This window comes from Quercus robur, chromosome 4, assembly GCF_932294415.1.
Source record: "Quercus robur chromosome 4, dhQueRobu3.1, whole genome shotgun sequence".
NCBI classification, from domain to species: Eukaryota; Viridiplantae; Streptophyta; class Magnoliopsida; order Fagales; family Fagaceae; genus Quercus; species Quercus robur.
This window is the reverse complement of record NC_065537.1, coordinates 52,975,124-52,996,461: the sequence shown is the minus strand read 5'-3', so window position 1 is coordinate 52,996,461 and position 21,338 is coordinate 52,975,124. Positions and strand designations below refer to the sequence as shown.

At 34.5% G+C, this 21,338-nt stretch overlaps 1 protein-coding gene across 3 annotated transcripts; it reads left to right on the top strand.

Moving 5' to 3' along the window:
- Positions 1-4,379: 4,379 nt before the first annotated feature.
- LOC126722965 (methionine aminopeptidase 1A-like) lies at positions 4,380-18,932 on the top strand. 3 transcript variants are annotated; one of them, XR_007654087.1, is made up of 17 exons: positions 4,380-4,750; positions 5,342-5,392; positions 6,564-6,749; positions 8,016-8,091; positions 8,373-8,420; positions 8,538-8,582; positions 9,283-9,382; positions 10,934-10,987; positions 12,466-12,517; positions 12,611-12,652; positions 14,306-14,367; positions 14,453-14,551; positions 17,416-17,489; positions 17,582-17,680; positions 17,860-17,925; positions 18,016-18,104; positions 18,525-18,932. XR_007654087.1 is itself a non-coding variant. In XM_050426131.1 (17 exons), the coding sequence occupies exons 1-17, from the start codon at positions 4,677-4,679 to the stop codon at positions 18,600-18,602; spliced, it is 1,266 nt and encodes a 421-aa protein (XP_050282088.1). In that variant the 5' UTR covers positions 4,381-4,676; the 3' UTR covers positions 18,603-18,932. The 3 variants fall into 3 exon arrangements, 2 of the variants coding, with proteins under 2 accessions (XP_050282088.1, XP_050282089.1); XM_050426131.1 differs by having other exon boundaries at positions 4,381-4,750; positions 17,582-17,651; XM_050426132.1 differs by lacking the exon at positions 10,934-10,987 and having other exon boundaries at positions 4,382-4,750; positions 17,582-17,651.
- Positions 18,933-21,338: the final 2,406 nt, after the last annotated feature.

Here is a 21,338-nt window from a genome sequence, read left to right as displayed (position 1 = left end):
CTATGGACACATGTTAATTTATTCGGTGGGCTCATCATTCGCTGATCATTGGCATGAATGGAATGTGTGGTTGCTAATGAAAACACAATAATATTGATTAAGACATGGCTAGGTTGGCACTTCAGAATTATGCAACACAAATCAAAGCAAATGGCTAGATTGCCTGTTTTTGTAGTATACGGCAGAAGAGTCATAAATCTTGGTACTTAGATTTGATGGCCATTGATATGAAACTCTATCACACACACACCTGCCTTCCTTTAATGTAGTATACGGCAGAAGGGCCATATAGTTTACAATGTAGATATCATTTTTTTAATAAAGAACAATTTGTAGACTTAAAAGGGTATTGAAAATGGATTTTTTGAATTAAAGACCAAAAGAATATGAACTACTCTTAACTACTATTATGGACTGGCCAACATAGAAGGGGACAAAATGCAAAATGTGGACTGGTAATTGAACTGCTATGTGAATCAAATGATGAGGGAATATAACTATTATTATCAATTCTAAATCAACCATGAATCCTGCAATATATTGGTGATACGTAACGCAACTTGAGTTGTAATGACATAACAAATATTAATTATAATAAGACTATCCTTAAAAAATTATCATGCGCAATGCATAGATCTATGACTAGTTATATAGAAAAGCTAATTTTTATGAGAAGTTAAATAAGTGTAATGAGATGTGTTTGTGACAAATCTTATGATCCAACACTAGCATTTCATGGACTATTTGTTCATGATACAATTTTTTTTTTTTTTTAAATCTAACTTTTGCTAATTATAACTTTTCCAAACAATTTATTTTCAAAAAGCTGAAAAATTAGTTATACAAAATAATAAATTCGTTATATATTGGATTTAATATTTATGTAGATGAATGAAGGTGTCTTTTTGAAAATTCAAATCCTTACATGGTAATGCAAAGCAAGCATACCTTTTTTATCTTTTTCTTTTTTTAATAAAGAAAACTAGGTGACAATGTTGATGCAAATGAATTATAAATTATTGTGATCATGCCCTAGCATTATCATGAGCAATGGTACTATTTTAGATGGAAATCCGTCTCCAAGCATTCTTCTATATCATTGTACCTATGATAATATGGACTGTGAATAAAACAAACTGATCATGAACAACTCAATCTCGACTAAGTAAAATGCTCTTTTTTTTTTTTATTATAAATAAGCCAAGTTTGAGCTTTAGTTTTAAGCTCATTTAATAAACAAGCCGAGCCTAAACTAAAAAATCTACTCACGAATAAGCTTGTGAGCTATAAGCCTTGATACAAAACAATTCAAGTATAAACTCATTTATAAGTTTATATGCGTTAACTAAATATACTCATTACACATATCTTAATAATAACATGGCTAACATGGGACCACTATTCATTACTTTAATTTTTTTTCCTTCCCTCTAAACTGACTAAGAACCATTTAGACTTTAGTTACATTTAAAAATAAATTAATTAATTAAGTGGGTCACATAATGATTCTTTCCCATCAATCATTTAGCGTAATGTTATAAAACATGCTAGTATTTTCTCATTCATAATAGTTACAAACAAGTATTTTTTTAATTCTCCACCATCTAACATGAATGTAAGAGCAACCACATCAGTTCGTGCAAATTTTCTATCTATTTTGCAAGAAAAAACCTAATTTTTCTATTTTACACATTCACTTTTACAAAACACTCATATCAGTTTATCTATTCTACACATTTATTCAATAAAATATTCATTCTTTGTACATTTTTTATTATTTCCTTCCCTCTCCTCCTCTCTGGAACCCTCTCATAGACCCAACACATGTCGAGGGGCTAAACACCTTGGGGAGCTTCCTTAAGTAATTAATATAACATATAGAGACACACTTTAACCTAAAAGGCCTAAGCCCAATGGGTATGTGCTCAATTATGTTATATTAATCACTCATTCTTCTCATCTTTATTCAATGTGGGACTTCACTCACATGTGTAACCCAACAATCTCCCCCTCACGTGTGAGTCTCTGCTTCTCTGTGGGCTTCAAGACCTCTCTATGGGCCATGAACAAGTCCTACTCACTCCCCCTTGCCTAATGGGCTTTTCACTTCATCAATGCATCATCCATGAGTCTCTCGTATGCCATCCATGGGAACCACGTGTCAACCCCACACGCACATCCATGGGAACCCCGCACGTCCATGTCCATAGGAACCTTGCATCACACCATTATTTAGCACCATTAGCAATATTCATTTGTTGGGCTCTTTTTTTTCTTCTCCAAGATCTTTGTGTGTGGGTTGTTTAGGCTTTTTCTTTCCCCGCTAGGTAGGGACCATGAACACCTCACCACCTTCGCCGCACACCACCATGGGCTCTAATACCACTTGTCGAGGGGCTAAACATCTTGGGGAGCTTTCTTAAGTAATTAATATAACATATAGAGACACACTTTAACCCAAAAGGCCTAAGCCTAATGGGTATGTGCTCAATTATGTTATATTAATCACTCATTCTTCTCATCTTTATTCAATGTGGAATTTTACTCACATGTGTAACCCAACAATACAAACCCAAAATCACCCACACCTAGCCACCCAGCCACCACCATCAACCCACAATCATCAACAACCATCACCCCACAGAAAATCCAAACAAAAAATCCAAACCCCACAGAAAATCCAAACAGTAAATCGAAACCCCACAGAAAATTGAGACCCCTAAACCCCATCATCAACGACTCTCATCATCTCGATCCTCTGCGGCGCTAGAGTTCGAGACCTCGGCCCCACACAAAAACCCCTTGGCACTAAAGGAGGGGCTGGAGCTGTCTAGGTAGTAACGAGCTTTGCCCTCCATGTTTGATCAATTCTTTGTCACTGTCTCTGTTTCCAAACGGATTGTTGGATCGGAAAGGCTAATCGGCGTTCCCAACTCACTTGCCACCCAAACTCGCCAATCAGACTCAATCCATGGCGCGCGAGATCTTCGCCGAGCTATTGTCGTCTTCGTCTTCAAAACCTGAGATTTTGAAGAAGAAGGAGAAGCTAATCGGCTTTGCAAAGTTGAGATAAGAGAAAGAGAGAGTTGTGATAAAATGAGAAAGTGAGAGTTGAGATGAGAGTTAGACGTAGGAGAGAGAAGAAATTATTAAAATAGTAAATACACAAGTTACAGTGACCGTACATATATGCACGGTCACTATACCATTTGTAAAATTATGCACAACTTTACACAACTTCACATCCACTAATGTAGGTGTTTTTTTGGCCAAAATGTGTAAAATGAAGGAGTTTTTGTATTATATCCACCAACTAACGTGGATGCTCTAAAAATTGTATTTTGAACAATTGTGTGTTGAAGTTGTAGACAAGGAAGGATGAATGAATAAATTTAATTATGTAATTTTTAATTTGAATAATGGCTAATCATGAATAGGACTAGACATATGATAAAATGAATAAATTAATTTTTTATTTTTTTATTTTTTTTTATCTTAATTTTAGAGATTTAAGCATTTAATAATATAATTATCTTAGATCTCAAGCTCAAAAGTATGACTTGAGGTCGAGTTTGAACTTAATATTAAGCTTGAGCTTGGCTTGACTAATTCTCAAGCCAAGCTCAAACTTTTTGACTTTCCCACAAGTTCAAGTTTAAACATGATTTTTAGGCTTGTCAAGCTAAGCATGAGCTTTTGACTTTTCCTAACAAGCCAAATTTAAACATGTACTATTCGACAAAACTCGGCTCGTTTGCAATCCTAGATGCTTAAGACAACTTTATACATTCTATCTTCCCTTGACCAATGGTATTGCCACAGTCTTATATATATCTATTGTGGGTGGTGGAAACCTTGAAGGGAGGACGTAGCAAGATAGTACCATGACTTCATATGTTAGGTTTGACATTGGCTAATCCACCAGATTAAGTCTGACACCTACACAAGTCTGGCACTAGCATGATTTATTTGATAAGAAATGGAGCTTTGCTGAAGGTTGATTGATGGGTCATGAGTACTCTTTAAACACTACCTAGGTTGTGTTTAAAATTTACAATATAACTAACTTGTAATCTCATGCATATACATAAATACACTTAAAGATACATAATATAATTCCTATATATATATATATATATAATTTAAATAGCATTGATAGTTATTTTTATATTATGTTGACTCCATAAAAAATAATTGTAAGGATATTATTAGGTAAAATGTAAATTGTCTAATTTTTTTTTAAAATTATTATGAAGCACTTTTTTTTTATGATTAATTTATTTTAGACTTTTGGTTTTTGTACTTAATAACTCACTTTGATGAATATTTATGGTGTTCATCATAAATTACCAAGTATAAAAGGTAAAATAAAAAGAAAAAGAAAAAGACCCACCTCCTTTCCCTCCGTGTCCATTTTCTCTTTCTCTGCAACCCTAGCTCTCTCTCTCTTTCTCAGAAAAGCTTAAAAAAGCTCTTTTGACCGTTTTGTCGTCATCACATCAGACGGTCCCCTGTACTTCTCCTCCAATCATATTCTGATTCTATTAATCACTTTCAGTCATCATCATCGTCAAGTGACAGTAGTATTTTCTGTATTTTGACCACACTTAATACTTTGTTTCACACACGAATACAAATTAAAACAACAACAGCAAATTAACAAAACCGTGAAAACGATGTCCGGTGGTTCCGATGTGGCCGATACCACTTCCCTATCCTGCGCTCGCTGTGGCAAACCTGCTCGCCTTCAGTACGTATTTGCAATTTTCACTCTTTCTTTTTAATTATTATTATTATCATATATCAAAAAGACTATTTTGGTTTTATTAAATTTATCAATGAATGCAAAGAACTTGAGAATTTAAGCTATTTGTATGGTGATTTTGGAACTTATGGATAGGTGGTATTAGGGGAATAGTGGCTGCCAGTTTTGCATTTCGTAGTGATAAATTTTATGTTGTAAGTGCCCGCCCGGTGATTAAATGAAGCCGGCATTACTTTTTTCAATAGTTTAGAGACAAAAATAGGGATGGAAAAGCTTTTTTCAATAGTTTAGGGATGAAGAAAGATATTTTTTTTAAGTTCTGAGGACGGAAAGTGAAACATTTTCAATAGTTTAGGAGTGAAAGATGAACTTTTGGTGAAGTTTAGGGACCAAAAAATAGTATTTTACCCTCGGAAAAATGATTTTTGGCTCAACTTTCATCTGTTTTAAAGGTTGAGGTTTCGATTTCGTTTGTTGTGTCAGATAAATCTTCCATGTGATTTTGACTAGAAATGGAATTTGGTTAAAACTCTTATGCACTGCCGTTTACGATTGACGTTTTGTTTTTGTTTATAGGTGTCCCAAATGCGTGGAATTAAAGCTCCCTCGCGAAGGTGCTGCTTTCTGGTGTGTAATCGTTTCCTGCTTTTGTTTTACTTGTATGAACATTTTTATGCAATATGTGCTTTGATTTATTGGGATAAATCAAATTCATGTTCATGCCCTTGGGTTATTGCTGTCCCTTGGTTTTGGTGAATAATGCTCATACTGTCACAAATACTGTTTTCTTCAGTATTAATATTTTGATTTGAAAGCAAGCATTAAGGGTTGTCTTTGACTGTAAATTCTGATTTCTTGAATCAAGTGTTTTATGGATATTTTATTTGTGAAAAATTGTGAGTAGAACTTGCCAAATGTAGCATACAGTAGTAGAAAGTAGACGAGATTGAGACTTTGTAGGAAATTATGAACTTCACAGTATTATGGGAACTTCATACTTCTTAGGTTTGGAACAAGTCATCAAACAATATGCGTATCTGTATGCGTCCAAGGCCATATTGATCATTTGAAAATAATGGGTTATCATTATATCTGAGTTGATTTTTAGTTACAAAATTCTGGCAGAGAATTGCATGATGGAAGGCTAATTATTTTGTGTATTTAAACTTGGTTGCAGCACATGCAGGCTGGCTCTACAACTTATACAGTTTATTCATTGAAACATCACATTATTTTATTGTGCTGGAAGGGATCCATTATTTGACATGTTCTGTGTCTCCTATAAAATTTTATCATGGCATCTGGATATCTGATTGAGACTAACTTGTCCAGTTGCATTAATTGTAGAGGGGGGGGGGGGTTTGAAATGAGCGGTCGAGTTCTATGACACTCCATGTAAAACTTTCAAATATTACATTCAAATGCTATGTATGGGATATGCCAACTTGGTCCATGATACTGGGTTGTGGAGATTATGCATGAATTAAGCATGTTGAGTTAAAATGCAGATAACAAGAGGTGTCTTATCTTGGTGGTAATATACAACCATCATTGAACATATTTTGATGCCAAAGAATTTATATGCTTACACTGTTGGCTCTTAGTTTCATTTCATATACTTGTATGTATTAATATTGGACACAAGGAGAAAGGCTTCTCATCAATTTCTTTCAATATAATTTGCACATTGGCCCTTTGACATCAACTAAAATAGTGTATATTCCTTTAAATTTGGACCTAATATGCTTTTTTGTTTTGTGTTGTTGTTGTTCTCATATTATGGTTTATTTCTTATCAGCACTCAAGATTGTTTCAAGGCTTCTTGGAGCTCTCATAAAGCAGTGCATTTGAAGGCAAAGCTGTCCTCACTTGGGACAGGTACTCCGCATGAACAAAATTCAGACTTACTTAATGAAGATTGGCTATATTGCTTGAAGAAAGGACAGGCTCGAACTCCAAAACTTCCCCATTTTGATTGGACAGGGTATTTCTCAAGGATTATGTCTGCCTCATATTCTACATACCCTTCTGTTTATTCGTCAGGCATTTATGTCTGATAATTCTGATGCTACATTTAAGCTGGATAGGGATTTTTAGGTTTCAACACTGCCTTTCCAATTTCCTCGTTCATTTAATCTCCTCTTCTTCTCTTTTAGATTTTTTTTAGGGTATTTTTTTTTTGGGGGGGGGGGGGGGGGCAATTATTCGATTATACAAATCTTCAAGGCTGTGATATCAGATAGAGTATTGTTAGCTGGTGATATATGACTGAAGCATCTGTTTGGTTCTAAGTAGTCTTAGATATATATATAAAATTTCCTAGATTTATTTGTAAATATTAGGACTTATATCTACCAATTACCTGAATAATGGTTACTAAGGAAAGAAATTTAGAAACTTCCACCATTATGTGACATATAGAGAAGATGGAAAAGTCTGCCAGCAGTAGATTATCAAAATTTTGAATAGGCGAAATCAGCTAGCAGCTGATACTTTTTAAGGGCAGTGTTCTTTATTGGAATTTACTGAGCTTTATGATAATAATTTTTTTCCTAGCTTCTTGCACCTCCTTGATTTTTGTTAAAGTATGCTTCACACCATAATTTCTTGTTATTGTCAAAGCATCTTGAAGGTGAAGGACATTAATAAAGTAGCCCTTTACATGGGTGGCGGTTATTGAAAAGATTCTTAATATGGACAATTTGAGTAAGAGAAGTATTTGTATTGCAGACTGGTGTTCTACATGCAAAAACAGTGGGGAAATCTACGGATCACTTTCTTCTCCTCTGCTTATGCATAAAGTTTATGGTCCTTGGTGTTTTGTTTGTTCGGCATCACTTGGTGGTGCCTAAGCGAGTGGTGGACTTGCCGGCGTGTTGGAAGGGGTTTTTGGTGGTCATAATTCTGCAGAAGTGCAGATATATGGGGTGCTATCCCACTATGTATTATGTAGACTGTTTGGAGAACAGATTTAATGTACTTTTGAAGGGGTAGAATGTTCAATTGTGGAGTTGAAACGGTTTTTCTTGCACTCCTCATATGATTGGATGACACTTTGAGCAGTCATTCTTTTTCTTCACTTGAGGAGTTTCTTGACATATATAACTTTAGATGATTTTTGTAGCATCCCTAGTACACTACCTGTTTACATGGGGAGCAAGTTTCTTTGGTTTTTTTTTTTTTTTTAGTATTTCATTACCTATCCAAAAAAAAAAAAAAAAAATCATGTCTGTGGTCTCTTATTGTGCAGGGAATTAAGGCCATATGCTATATCTAGAAGACGTGCTGTACCTGCTCATATTGAGCTTCCTGACTGGGCAGCTGATGTGAGTTTTTCGACTCATTTCTTTTTACATGTTGAGTATCATTTTTTACATACATATGCATGTCTTTTTCTTCTCACTAGAGGATTTTTTGTCCGCAAATATGGATTCACTCAATATTTTAGATGGACTTTGTCCTTGCTGATTTGATTGTAGTTCAGCAATTGCTGAAGCTGGATTTTGTCTTATCTAGCCAGAGTGCTGTGGGCACTGTCCACACCCACACTCTTTATATTGAGTCAAATGTGGTTTTCATCCAGCTTTTCTTGCCGTTTGACTTGTAGGGTATCCCAAAAACTGAGCCCAATAGTGATCTGCAGCATGTTGTTGAGGTACACTTGTACTTAAACTTTTTAGTGGAATTTAATGTGTAATAAAATTGGTCTTTTTCTTTTGTTTTAGTTTACATATTAATTCCTCTTTTATAATTGATGTATTTTGTTTTGAAGATCAAAACACCGGATCAAATTGAGAGAATGAGAGAGACTTGTCGAGTAAGTTCTGTTTGTAATTATCTCTTTTCTTATGACATCATTTTTTTAATGCATGCCAATATTGCATCATCGTCTCATCCTTGGTCTTCCTTAAAGCATGCATCATTGTTGACAATATACATGTATAGGAGCACTGTGTGCTGCATGCATCCTAGAAGACGAATTTTGCATAATGATTTGAGTCTTCATTATTGTTAAAATTTTATAATTTTGTTTATTGCTTTATACAACAACCAAGTTTGGTTTAGTCCTTTTGGTCGACTATGAATTTTTAACAGATTAGTCAGGGTTGGCAATATATATTCTTTCTACAAATCTATTTTATTTGAAGTCATACTCACTATTACTTCCTTAATTGACATGTCCTTTTTTTCCTACTACAAATGTTATTTTTGGTCTTCCTCTACCTTTTTCCACAGCCTTAAATGAGCCTTTTGTTTTTCCTCGTGCAAATTAATCTGTAAGCATACCAAACTAATTGTGTAATGCTCTTTAAAGATCCTATATCAATAACACTTTCAATATTTTCTAAGCAAATAAGGATTCCATTTTACTTCTTGTAGTTGTCTCTATTTTTTATTATATTTTGTATACTGAACTTGGGCATGTTTGAGCATGATTTGAAACCTTCGCTGGTTTATTAAACCCTGTTCATTCAGATAGATTCTCAATTTTGTTGTTTAAAAATCATCATCCTTAGATTGGAAGGGAAGTTTTGGACGCAGCTGCTCGTGTAATACAGCCTGGTGTGACAACTGATGAGATTGACAGAGTGGTTCATGATGCAACTATTGCGGCTGGTATGAGCTTTTTCATTCTTTAGAATATGTTAGTACTTTTATTTTTCCATTTTTTAACCCTTGAATGAAAATTTCCTTTTAAGCATGCAATATATGATTGATTAGATAATTTTAGCAATGATATGTCTCTCGAGGGGTACTTTCAGATATGATCTTAAGGGTTGTCATTATTTTTGTTTAATTTACCTTTGATTGTTTTTTGAAGAGTGAAACTGAGTGGGGATTGATTTGTAAAGTCCTCCATCCTATATGACAAGGGTGTGGTGTTTCTATCTTTATCTTTTTGTTTAATTAGAGATTTTTTTTGGTGGGGAGGGGGGGTGTTGGGGGATAAATAAGAAAAGCTTTATTAGAAAAATAAAAATGAAAAGAAATTATGTAGCGTTCTTTGTACGCAAGCAGTGTACTTGGATTCCTACAAGAGCATCACCTAAAAGAACAAGCATCTAAAAACTTAAACAAATTAGCCCAAGAATGGCTATTCCAAATTGCCACTGACAAAGAACAAATTGAGAAAATGTCTTCCTGTGTTTGTGGTGGGCTTAGGGTTAGGAGAACTTGTGATCTAGATTTAGAATTGTTTAAGAAGGATTATGGGATTGTAAAGAAGAAGAAAAAAGAGGTTTTTAATGGTATTTTAGGGGTTGCATACCTGTGAACGGTAAATTGGAGAAAGAAAAGAAGAGAAGAAAGAAAGAAAGAAAGAAGAGAGCCTATATGCTCAAAACACTCAATTTTTTATTAATCAACTCTACATCCTTCAAGTACATTGAGCACAATATATATAGACTCTTTCTTGTACTAGTAGTATTAGGAATCCTACGAGCACTAGTCGTAAACTAACCTATTTGAATTAAACCAAAGCCCATACACAAATACTTGTAAACTATATAATTAGTGTTGTTATACCTATAAAAAACAAAAAAAAAAATTAGTGTTGTTATAAGCGCAAAGTGCAGAGCGCATAGGCCTTGGGGCTTTTTAGAGCTTTTTTATTAAACGCAAAGCGCATTTTTTTGAGCTTTTTGTATTTTTTTTTTTTTAAATCCTAATTTGATTTTTAGCCATTAGATCTAAATATGTTTGATATAAGCCATTGATTTAATATATAAAAATTAATAGTGTGGTGTGCTACCATAAACCTAAGCCTACCTCTTTTATTATTTTAGATCTTTTGGACCACGACCACACAAACAAACACTCAAGTCAGACAATTATGATGGTCCCTTTCTTAATGAGGATGCTGATTATGTAGATTAGGAATGCATTGCATATTTGCATTGATTTTGTTAGGTAAGGATAACATTACTTAACATTCTAGTACTTTTTAGCCATTGCCTTTTTGGTTCTATACTTCTATTTTGATTCAACGATTTTTTGTAATCATGGCCATCAAATATCATGTTTGCATATATTTTTAAAGCATAAGAGAATTATATAAATGTAATTATATAAAATGTTTTAACGTAATTTATAATTATTAATTGATCACTTGATTGTTGTATTGACCATTAATAATTTTTTTTTAAATGTGCCCTTCACATTAATCAGGTGCGTGCTTGCACTTTGCGCTTAGGCTCCAGGAGGCATTTGTGCTTAAATGCGGTGCGCTCAGCGCTTTTAACAACACTGTATTTAATGCTTATTAATAAAATAAAACTAATGGCCCATAACTATGGCCCTTACCCAACAATTGTAAAATTACTAGATACCCCTGACTCTAGAATAACCAAATAAAATATAAAAACCTTAATTAACTAGGATGGACACTTATTCTTGGGCTTTGCCTTAGCCTTAGGCCTCCTAAGAGAATATTCTTTCTTTAACAATGCTATGGTTGCACCATCAACCACCCAATCGTACAAGGTGCACAGCAAGAAAAGTGCCCCTTTCAGCAAGCCAGCATGTCTACCGCCCTCCCAGGCCTGGTCCAATGTAGGCCAAAGAGACAAAACACCAAGGACCAAAGCAGTACAACCAAAACAGTGAAGCTTTAGTCCCAAATTTTGGGGTCTGCTATGAATCCTCAATAAAGTACTTGTCACATGTATTCTTTTCCTCCATTGGATTCTATCTGAAGTCATACTCTTTGTTACTTCCTTAATTGATATGTCCTTTTTTATTACTTTTATATTTGGTCTTCCTCAAACCTTTTTTTTTTTTTTTTTTTTTTTTTCTCGCTCTCTTAACTTGGTTCAACTCACTCTTTAAGTTTGAGTTTGTAAAAACATGTGTGCATGTAATTTGCGGACCAAACTTGATTCAGCTGCAGGGCTTATATTGGCATTATGCTAACCTGGATTTGATCAGCTTTTGATTGGTTTTACTTTCTTATTTGATCTTTTAATTGTAGTAAATCAGAAAAGTGTTCATTCACCGTTTCCTGGTCTGACCAGCATGTTGGTCCAATGTCCATTTCTGGTTACTGTGATTTTTATGGGGGCAATGGCACATGCTTGTATCCATCATCAGATTGAATTGGATGATATGTCAATACCTTTGATATGTCAATTCTTTGTTTCTTGACCGTTGTTCTTTTGTTTCCTGATTTGTGCCCCCATAGCACATCCCCAGTGTACTCGGTTTGGCAATCTTTTTATTATTAATAATATTCTTACGTTATTTATCCAAAAAAAAAAAAACTGCTGCCTGCTTTTTGCCCTCTTGTAAGATGGCTAATGCTTCTACTAATCTTGTGAGTTTCATCACTGTATTAAATGCTGGAGTCCAAATTGGTTTTGTGAGTTCATTCTTCAATTGCGTCATTAGAACCACTCATGTAGACTACCAAAATTTTTTGGGTGATAGTTTGTCCGAATGCTTTGATTACTAGGGTTATAATTAAGACTGTCATGCACAGTGGCATGTTGTTTCTTGTTTGTAACTGTTGGGCTATGTGTGTGGTAATCTAGTGAGACACATGTAATTGGACTCATGGTGATCTGGCAACTTTTTTACGTGCCTTTGAGGGTAATTGTCTTTCTGTAGTTTTTTGAAGTTCTAGATATGGCAATGTGAATTTTTTTTACATATAATTAGTAAATGGTCTGCTAAATTATTCTTGAAATTTTACTTTACTGCAGGAGGATATCCTTCTCCTCTCAATTATCATTTCTTCCCAAAGTCTTGCTGCACGTAGGTATTTCTTTGTGTACTCTCTTATGAAGATTCTTGGGATTCTATGGTATTGATTGAGGAAATCTACTTCAATTTGTCTATTTGTTGCAGGTCAGTTAATGAAGTAATTTGCCATGGAATTCCAGATGCAAGGTATGTGTGTATCAATCAGGTCAAATTAGTATTTTTTAGTCCTGAGTGAATTCCTATGCTTTTTCGTGTCTCACTTCTTTGACTCTCTCTGCAATCAATTTTTTTGAAACAATAAACATCTAATGATCTTGTAATTTTACCAAAGTATGTTAAAGTTTTGGGTTATGTTGTAATTATTCTTTTTTTATGGCTCATTGGTTAATTTCTTAGCAGACTGACATGTATTGCTTTTAGTTACAAGTGAGTACTTAGGATTTCATGTCGGGAAAAATGCCAAGAGACCTCCTAAACTTTAAAATAGTGGATAGAACACCCCCTAAACTTTTATTTTGGCCAATTTTCTCCTTGAACTATACAAGCCTGCCAAATAAAGGCATCCGTTAGTCTATCTGTTAAGTGACTAACGGAGCTCACGTGCATATCATTTATTAAAAAAAAAAAAAAATTCCAAACCGATTGAGAGATCCCAACAATGGCGACTCGTTTGAAGAGGAATAGGAAGAAGCACGGACTTGTCGCATCATCTTCAATGCTGAGTCCACCTACCTTGGCAATATAACCATCTTCGTAACTACTGGCTTCTTCATTTAAATCGAAAGATAAGCACATTTGTGAAGACACTATATAGATGTGTTTTCAACATGTTCATCACTTCTGTCACTCTTTTCTTCATCATAATTCATAAGCTTCTAATCCTTCTGTCATGGCTACTTCAAAATTATTTATATCACTTCCCAGAATTGAGTTTCTTTTTCAATTGTTCTATTGCTGAAAGAAAAGAGAGTTTCAAATGATGTAAACTTGTTTGATGCCATAAATAGTGAGCGCCAGACATGGCTGTATTGGCAAGCACAGGAAGCATCGAGGAGGTTGCGGAATTGCCAGAGGTATGCACCACCATCGGATCATGTTCGACAAGTACCATCCTGGGTTTTGGCAAAGTCTCAAAGCCCAAACCAAAGCTTCTTTATGCAACTTCTCTCTCTAAACCCACAGATCAGCCTCTCTCTTGAACTCAAAGATCAGCCACCATGGCTGACTCAAGACCGCTACCACCACTGCCGGCTGTGGCTCCTAAGACCAAGCCATCTCTCTTCTCTAGCTTCTCTCCAGCAATTTCTTTCTCTTTCAATTTTCCCTCTCTAGCCAATCTGTAGCCTCCATAGCTAAAAACTCTCAAGCTCTAGCCTCTCAGAAGTTAAAACTAATCCCAAATCTAATCTCCACATCTCAAACTCTCTCTCCCTCTCTTAAAATTAATCCATGGATTTTTTTTTCTTTGATGTAAATGAAATGCACGTGTGTGTTGTGTTCCGTTAGTCACTTAACAGAAAGACTAACGGATGGCTTTATTTGGCAGGTTTGTATAGTTCAAGGAGCAAATTGGCCAAACTAAAAGTTTAGGGGGTGTTCTGGCCACTGCCTCAAAGTTTAGGGGGTCTCTTGGCATTTTTCCCTTTCATGTCTGGACATTTGTGGCATAAGTCATGCCATATTTTTGTTATATATAGAGTGATTCTAAGTGGGTAGCAGAACTGTGCTTTTGTGTATACTTTCCTTTTGTGAGCTTTTGTAGTCGGCTTTGTATTTCTCATTGTCTAAGTGTATTCTAAAGAAAACTTTCCTAAGCAGATTCTGTTTTATTTCCTACAGGAAATTAGAGGATGGTGATATTGTAAATGTTGATGTAACTGTGTACTATAAAGGTGTCCATGGTACGAAACATTATACCCCTTTGAAATTAATTCAAATATTGCCAAAGCAGCTCTGTATTTGACCAATTGGTGACTCATTATGCAGGTGATCTCAATGAAACGTATTTTGTGGGTAATGTTGATGAAGAGTCTCGACGGCTGGTTCAATGTACTTATGAAAGCTTGGAGAAAGCAATAGCTATTGGTATGTGTTGGATATTTTAATTAAGTAATACATGAACTCTCTCTCTCTCTCTCTCTCTCTCTGGTTAAGTGTTTTGGCTGGGACCTAGTTGAAACACTGGTACTTAGAAGAGGTGTCAGTGTTTCTATTATTCAAGTGTAAACTTGAAGCCAACTTCAGTAAAGATTAAAGATTGATGTCTGATAGGATTATGCTGATGGCCTGTTTTGTGTGCTTGTCAACCTTGATAAATTTAGCAAATCTTGGAATTAAAACTGCATTATGCTACAGTTTTTAGGGACTGATTAAGTCTTGTACATGAATTACAAGGGTCATTTATCTGACCAAGTCTCCAGATTTTTTTTTTTTTTTGATGATTAGTGGGGTTCCTTGGATTGTTCATCCATTATAGAGTTCCTAGTTTCTATTAGACTAGCCATTTGATTTTTGTACTTCTGTTTTCATTGTTCCTTTTTGTTCATCATTGTGAACTTAAAGGTTTTATTATTTTTTATTAATAAAACTGCACTAATTACCTATATATATATATAAAAGGAACTTAGTGTAAAAGTGATATACTAATTGAAGAAAAATCATGAAAAAGTAGAACTATCATTAATGTAAGTAAAGATAGAGAGGACTGAGCTGATGAAGCAGGCCGCCACATACAAAGTATGCAGCAAGAGCAGCTTCAGATCCGTTGGAGAATGTTCAACCTCCTCAAGTGCTCTTCGATTGCACTCCCTCCTCACCAACCAAAATAAACACAATGGCACTGCACTCCAAATCGTGTCATATCCTGTCCCAACATAACTTCCTTTTTAGCTGGCTAGGACTGCAGTGAGATTAGATGGCATAACCTATTGGACTCCAAAAAGATAGAATAATCAAAGACCATAGCTCACTAGCACAAGCACAGTGAAGGATCTAATGATCCACTCTCCCCAACTTTCTTACACATATAGCACCAATCATTAACACAAACCTTATGGAGTGGAGATCTATGATGCATGGACGCGGCAAAATGGGCGCCGCACCCGCATCCGACGCAGCGACGCCCAAGCGATGCCGCTGCCCACGCGTTGGTGCCGTGTCTGAGTTATTTATTTATTATTTTTTTTTTTACACGGATTCCCGCCTCATATTGGCCAAATCGGATCGTATCGACCAGCAGCCAAAATTGACCGAAACAGGCTGAAATCAGCCTTGAATCATGCTGGAACAGCCAAAAATCGGCTTTGAATGAGGCCCAAACATCCTAAATCTGTCATTCAATTTTATTTTGAATATTTGTTGCTTCTTTTGTGTTTTGTTTTGTGTTTCTTGCCTTCTTCTTTCTTTGTTTTGTGAACCAAGGACATATAATGTGTTTTTTAAGAATATTTTAATAGTAAAAATTTATAGAAAATATAAATAAAAATATTTTTAATAATTTTTTAATCGCCGCACCCCGTCGCACTTGCACCCTACTTTTTCAAAAATTGCCGAGTCCCGCACACACACCCGCGCTTCATAGGTGGAGATTATCAATCATTAGGACCTTACCCAATGCAGCAGTCCAAGTGAAAAAAGCAATCTTGGTTGGAACCTTAACCTTCCAAAAAGCAATCTTGAGTGATGTCTATTCTGTTCCGTTTTGGAATTGTTATTGTATTGGAATTTGGAAGGGACATTATGGAAGGAGAAGAAATGGGGAGATCTAGAAAGCCATTCCTTTGTGTTTAATGTGGTGTTTTTGGGGAGAAAGAAATGTCTGTGCCTTTGAAGAGAAAGAAATGATCCAGGAGAAGTTGAAGTAATGATTTTTGAAGACCTTTTTATGATCGGACTTCGACTTATACCTTTTTTAGAACACTCTTCTAGACTTCCTAGATACTTGAGCTTCTGTTAATTGTTATTGTATTTTTTTTTTTTTTTGAATTTTCTTTTACATTTTTATTGGGCTGTCCTTTGTATACTCCTTGTGCGCTAGGGTTCGTCCCTTTTGCACTTTTTTCAATTTTTTTTTTTACATAAAAAGAAAATTTTATTTAAGAAAACAAGAAATGGCCTTAAACTATATAGGATGTGTACGAAGGACCTCTTAACAATTACATTCTAAAGTTTTGAGAATTGAGGAATCCCTGAATGAATTGTTAATTTGGTACATCTATGAAAATTCATAAAGATGGTGTGAAAAGTGTATTGATCATTGTTCTAGTTGACAATTATATTTATCCTTTGGTGGCAAGTTAAGCCTGTGACTTGCCACTAGCATGGCATAATTGACCTGCTAATGCCTTGGACTGGAAGATCACTTGGTTGCTCATTAAATTTGATTAATCAAATTCTTTTTTAGTGGAATTTGATATCTTGCTAGCCATATTTTGGGTATCAATGAGCAATCTTGGTAATGGATGCACACTCCCTTTTTCTATTTATTTTTATATCTGGCTCTTCCTTTGTATATTACTTCTGTACTAGGGCTGAATTCACTTTTTTGTGGTTTTTGGTGATATTGTTACATATCAATGTTTTCCTTTTAAAATTATACTGCTTTTTTGTTGTGTATGTAATATTCAAATTATATACTTATGGACCTGGCTTTAAAAAAAAAAAAATGAAAGACTTGATCACTGTAAAATTTGGCCGAGTGATGTCAGCTGGGAAGAAAGTGCATGGGATAATTCTTTTATGGAGGGGATAATGGAAATTGACCTTGTTCTGGATATGTCTAGTATGCAAAAGCTTATAGGGAATACCAAGATGTTTGTAGAGATCTACCTGTTTGATCTGGATTTGCCAAATTTATTGTTTTATACCAATTTGGCAAAGACTTTCAGTCTTTTTCGTTGTATTAGAACTTAAAATCTGATTTATGGTTTTTTTTTTTTGGTTAAATTCAGTGAAACCTGGGGTGCGATTCCGTGAAATTGGGGAAGTTATTAATCGTCATACTACAATGTCGGGGTTCTCAGTGGTAATGTCTGGTCTGCAATTTTAAGATTTTCCTTTCTATTAAAATGACTTACGGTATTTAATAATTTCTTACTCTTTCTGCTCTATGACTAGGTAAAATCATATTGCGGTCATGGTATTGGAGAGCTTTTTCATTGTGCGCCAAATATTCCCCATTATGGAAGTATCCTAAATTATTTTTTGCTGAAGGAAGTATCCTAAATTAGGCAGGCTTTTAAGCTCACTATTTTCTATATCAGTTAGATACTTTCAATTTCATGGGAAATTAAACAATAAAGTGTCATGAACTCTCTTTATAATACTGTGACAACAAAGAATTCTACTGCTTCTTTCTTGCGTCATTTATGCATTGGTGACCTTAACCCAAGCAGGAAATAAAGCAGTTGGTGTAATGAAGGCTGGGCAGACCTTTACAATTGAACCAATGATCAATGCTGGTATTTTGAAAATTTGTTAAATTTGTGGGTATAATAGTTGAAAATTGATGCTTTATTTGCTAGCTACATTTAAAGAAATGTTTTGAATAGGGGTTTGGCGTGATCGGATGTGGCCTGATGGATGGACTGCTGTCACTGCTGATGGCAAACGCAGTGCTCAGTTTGAGCACACTCTTCTGGTACATATGCATCTTTTACTTCTTTCATCATTGTTTTTTACTTTATTTGGCGGTGGTAATTGTGATTCTTTTCTGATTTTTGCATAAGAATATAATTCAAAAAAATTAAAATAAAATAAAACTATTGCCAGCATCTGTGGAATTTCAAGCTTGTGTTCTTAAGGACCGACACTTATATATCCCCTTAGTGCAATCATTTCGTCACCGTTGGAAGAAAATATGTATTGCTGCTTTAAGGTTTATGTGATTTTTGTCCAGTTGATGGGATAAGTATGTCCATGACTGATGCAAATACTGGGAAAACTAGCTTGCAATGTTTTGGTGTTTTGACTGATTATTTGATGTTAGTTCCAACGGAGTTCCCAGACTGCCTAACGGACTCTTGACACCTTTTTATTTTCTTCCCATATGAACATTTAGGTGACACAGACTGGAGTTGAGGTTCTTACAGGGCGGCTGCCTTCCTCCCCAAATGTGTTTCCTTGGCTAAATGCGTAATAATTGGCAACTATCAGCAATTGTCTGTATGGTGAACCTTCATCCACCAATATCATGCCATCAGTGAACATTCACTGATTATTGATTGATGGTTTTCTAGATTCCTACCATTTCCTTTTCTGTTGGATGCGAATGTGTTATTGGAAGTGTGCTTTGGTGTTTCACACCTTTTAAACAATCTTGTACTTTTTTTTTTTTTTTTTTTTTTTTTTTTGTTGATATTTTTTGTAGTTGCTAACTGGTGTTTGTCTTGGACCCCAGTAAGTTATTCGAATAAACATTTTTAATTTTTGGATAAATTGGGAAAAAATTTGTTTAGATTTTATGTTATTGCTTATGTTTTTACTTGTTTAGTGCATAAATGATTGATGATTAAAGATATGTTAAAATATCAAATCTTTTTGTAAATATTGGTACAATTTGTCAAGCTTAATATATATACTGTTGTAGTACATATGCTAGGTTAGAAGTAATTAATATTCATTGAAAATTGTTTTATAGTATTGTTTTATATACGCAAATCCTCAAATTTTTTTATGGCCTCTTCATGGACAATTTCATAGCTTTGCCACTATATATAGATTATAAATACATACTTTAATTCACCACTTTACAATATTAAACAAAACAATAAAAATAAACCCAATAGCCAACCAACCCATTCAATCTGAATGAGATTCAACTCACCTATTTACCTAAATATTCACATGTATAATTATAAATCATTCAAACCTCTGAAAGGGCAATTGAAAGATGTTTTTGTGTGACTTGAAAAAGGTTTGGGGGTGATTCTTAAAGCCGAGGAATTTTGTCGTCATTTTAGAGGCTTTAAGTATGTTACATGATCTTCATTGGTTTTGGAAGTTATTTTTATTAGTCTGGTGACTTCTAAGGAGTTCAAATCTTCTGTCTCATTTTTCTTACTCTACTCTATATTCTACCAATAAAAACTTGTCATGTGTTCATCTAATTAATTAAATATTATAACCAATAAAAACTTGTTATGTGTTCATCTAATTAATTAAATATTATCATTAATTAATAACAGTAGTATTAATAAATCAATAATGATAGTATTTAATTAATTAGGTGAACATGTGGCAAGTTTTTATTGGTGGAGTATAGAGTGAAGCAGGAAAAGTGGTACAAAAGATTTGGACTCGGCTTCTAAGTGGTATTTTACTCATATTGAAAACATTAAAGGTGTTTTGATCATTTTAAGGTTATTTTTGTCATTTTGTAAGTTAAGTATTTTAGCCATTGTGAGGGTTTTTGGTATATTGTACAAATTTTGAAGATTTTAAGGATATTTTTATCATTTTAGAGGTTTTTTTTTTGGGATATTTTTGTCTTTTTAGATGTCTTTTTGGAATATTCTTATAATTTTGGTTTTTTATTTGTTTTTGGAGGGCGGTATTTTGTTCAATGAAAAATGTTTTCAACTTGACAACACCCCCCCCCCCCCCCCCTCTCTCTCTCGGCACCACAAATGCTTGAAAATGAGGAAACATAGTCTAGAAAATGTTTTTGCTTTGAACTAATGGAGCTTGTGGGCTCACTGTCATACAAGAGGCGTTGCTTTTTGAAGTATACCAAGATTGAGTGGACCTGATAGGTGTAGGGTTAAGAGTTGTCACCCGGTTGAAGTCCAGGAAGAACTTGGACTCCTTGCAGACCTTCAAACCAAACTTTGGGTTTGGAGATAGGAAGTAGGGGTTGATGATACCTTTGTGTCAATGGTGAGTGTGTTTTTTTTTTTTTTTTTTTTTTTTTTTTTTGGGATGGTGAGTTGGATTGAGTTTTGAATAAATTGGACACATGGCTTCATATTATTGAAGAGATGACTACTAGGTATTACTGATGTGGTTGCCAAGAGAAGTGAATAATGTCTCCTATAGTAGTAAAATACTAATAAAATTTAATAAGAAATTAACAATAAAGTGTTGTGAATTCTCTTTATAATGCTGGGACAAAAAAGAATTATATTGTTTTGAAAACACCCCCTAAGATTGAGTGCTATGATGCGTCATATCACACTATTTATATTCTATAGTCTGGATTGAGATTTATTATAATACTTAGGGTATTGCACCTGATGCAATAGCAATGAATGGTTGAGATTAAAAGTTGAAAAAAACAATTTTCAATCTCAACCATTGAATAAAAAAATTAAAAATTAGTAAAAAAAAGTTAAATAGTAAGAATGATAAAAATTTATGTGAGAGAGAGTAGGGTAATTGTACCTGGTGCAATACCTTAAGTATTAAGGTGGACCGGATCTAAATCCCTATAGTCTTGCCAAATGAGCAGTAGGTATTGCACTGCAATGTAGTTTACGTATAGCAGTAGATAGTCAAGCATCATTTTTTGTCTTGCAAATCATTTCATGACCGCTCCATTAACCAATCAAATACAAGTCTCCCTTTTCTATTGAGCTTCTACTAACTTTGGAGGTGTATATATGTGTGCGTGTGTTTGTGAAGTTGAACGTTAGAGACAAAAAAGTTTCAGTTGGCTTGGTGTAAAGTTGGTCTAACCACTTAAATAATAAAGTTCTATATATTGTTTCCTAAATTTCTTTATTCCTCGCTATTTCTTTTATTTTACATTGTCTATCGCTTTGTGCTTGCCTCATTTATATGCATTGGTGACCTTAACCCAAGCATAATAAAGCAGTTGGTTCTTTATTTGCTAGCTACAACTAAAGAAATGTTTTAAATAGCTATAAAAATTTAT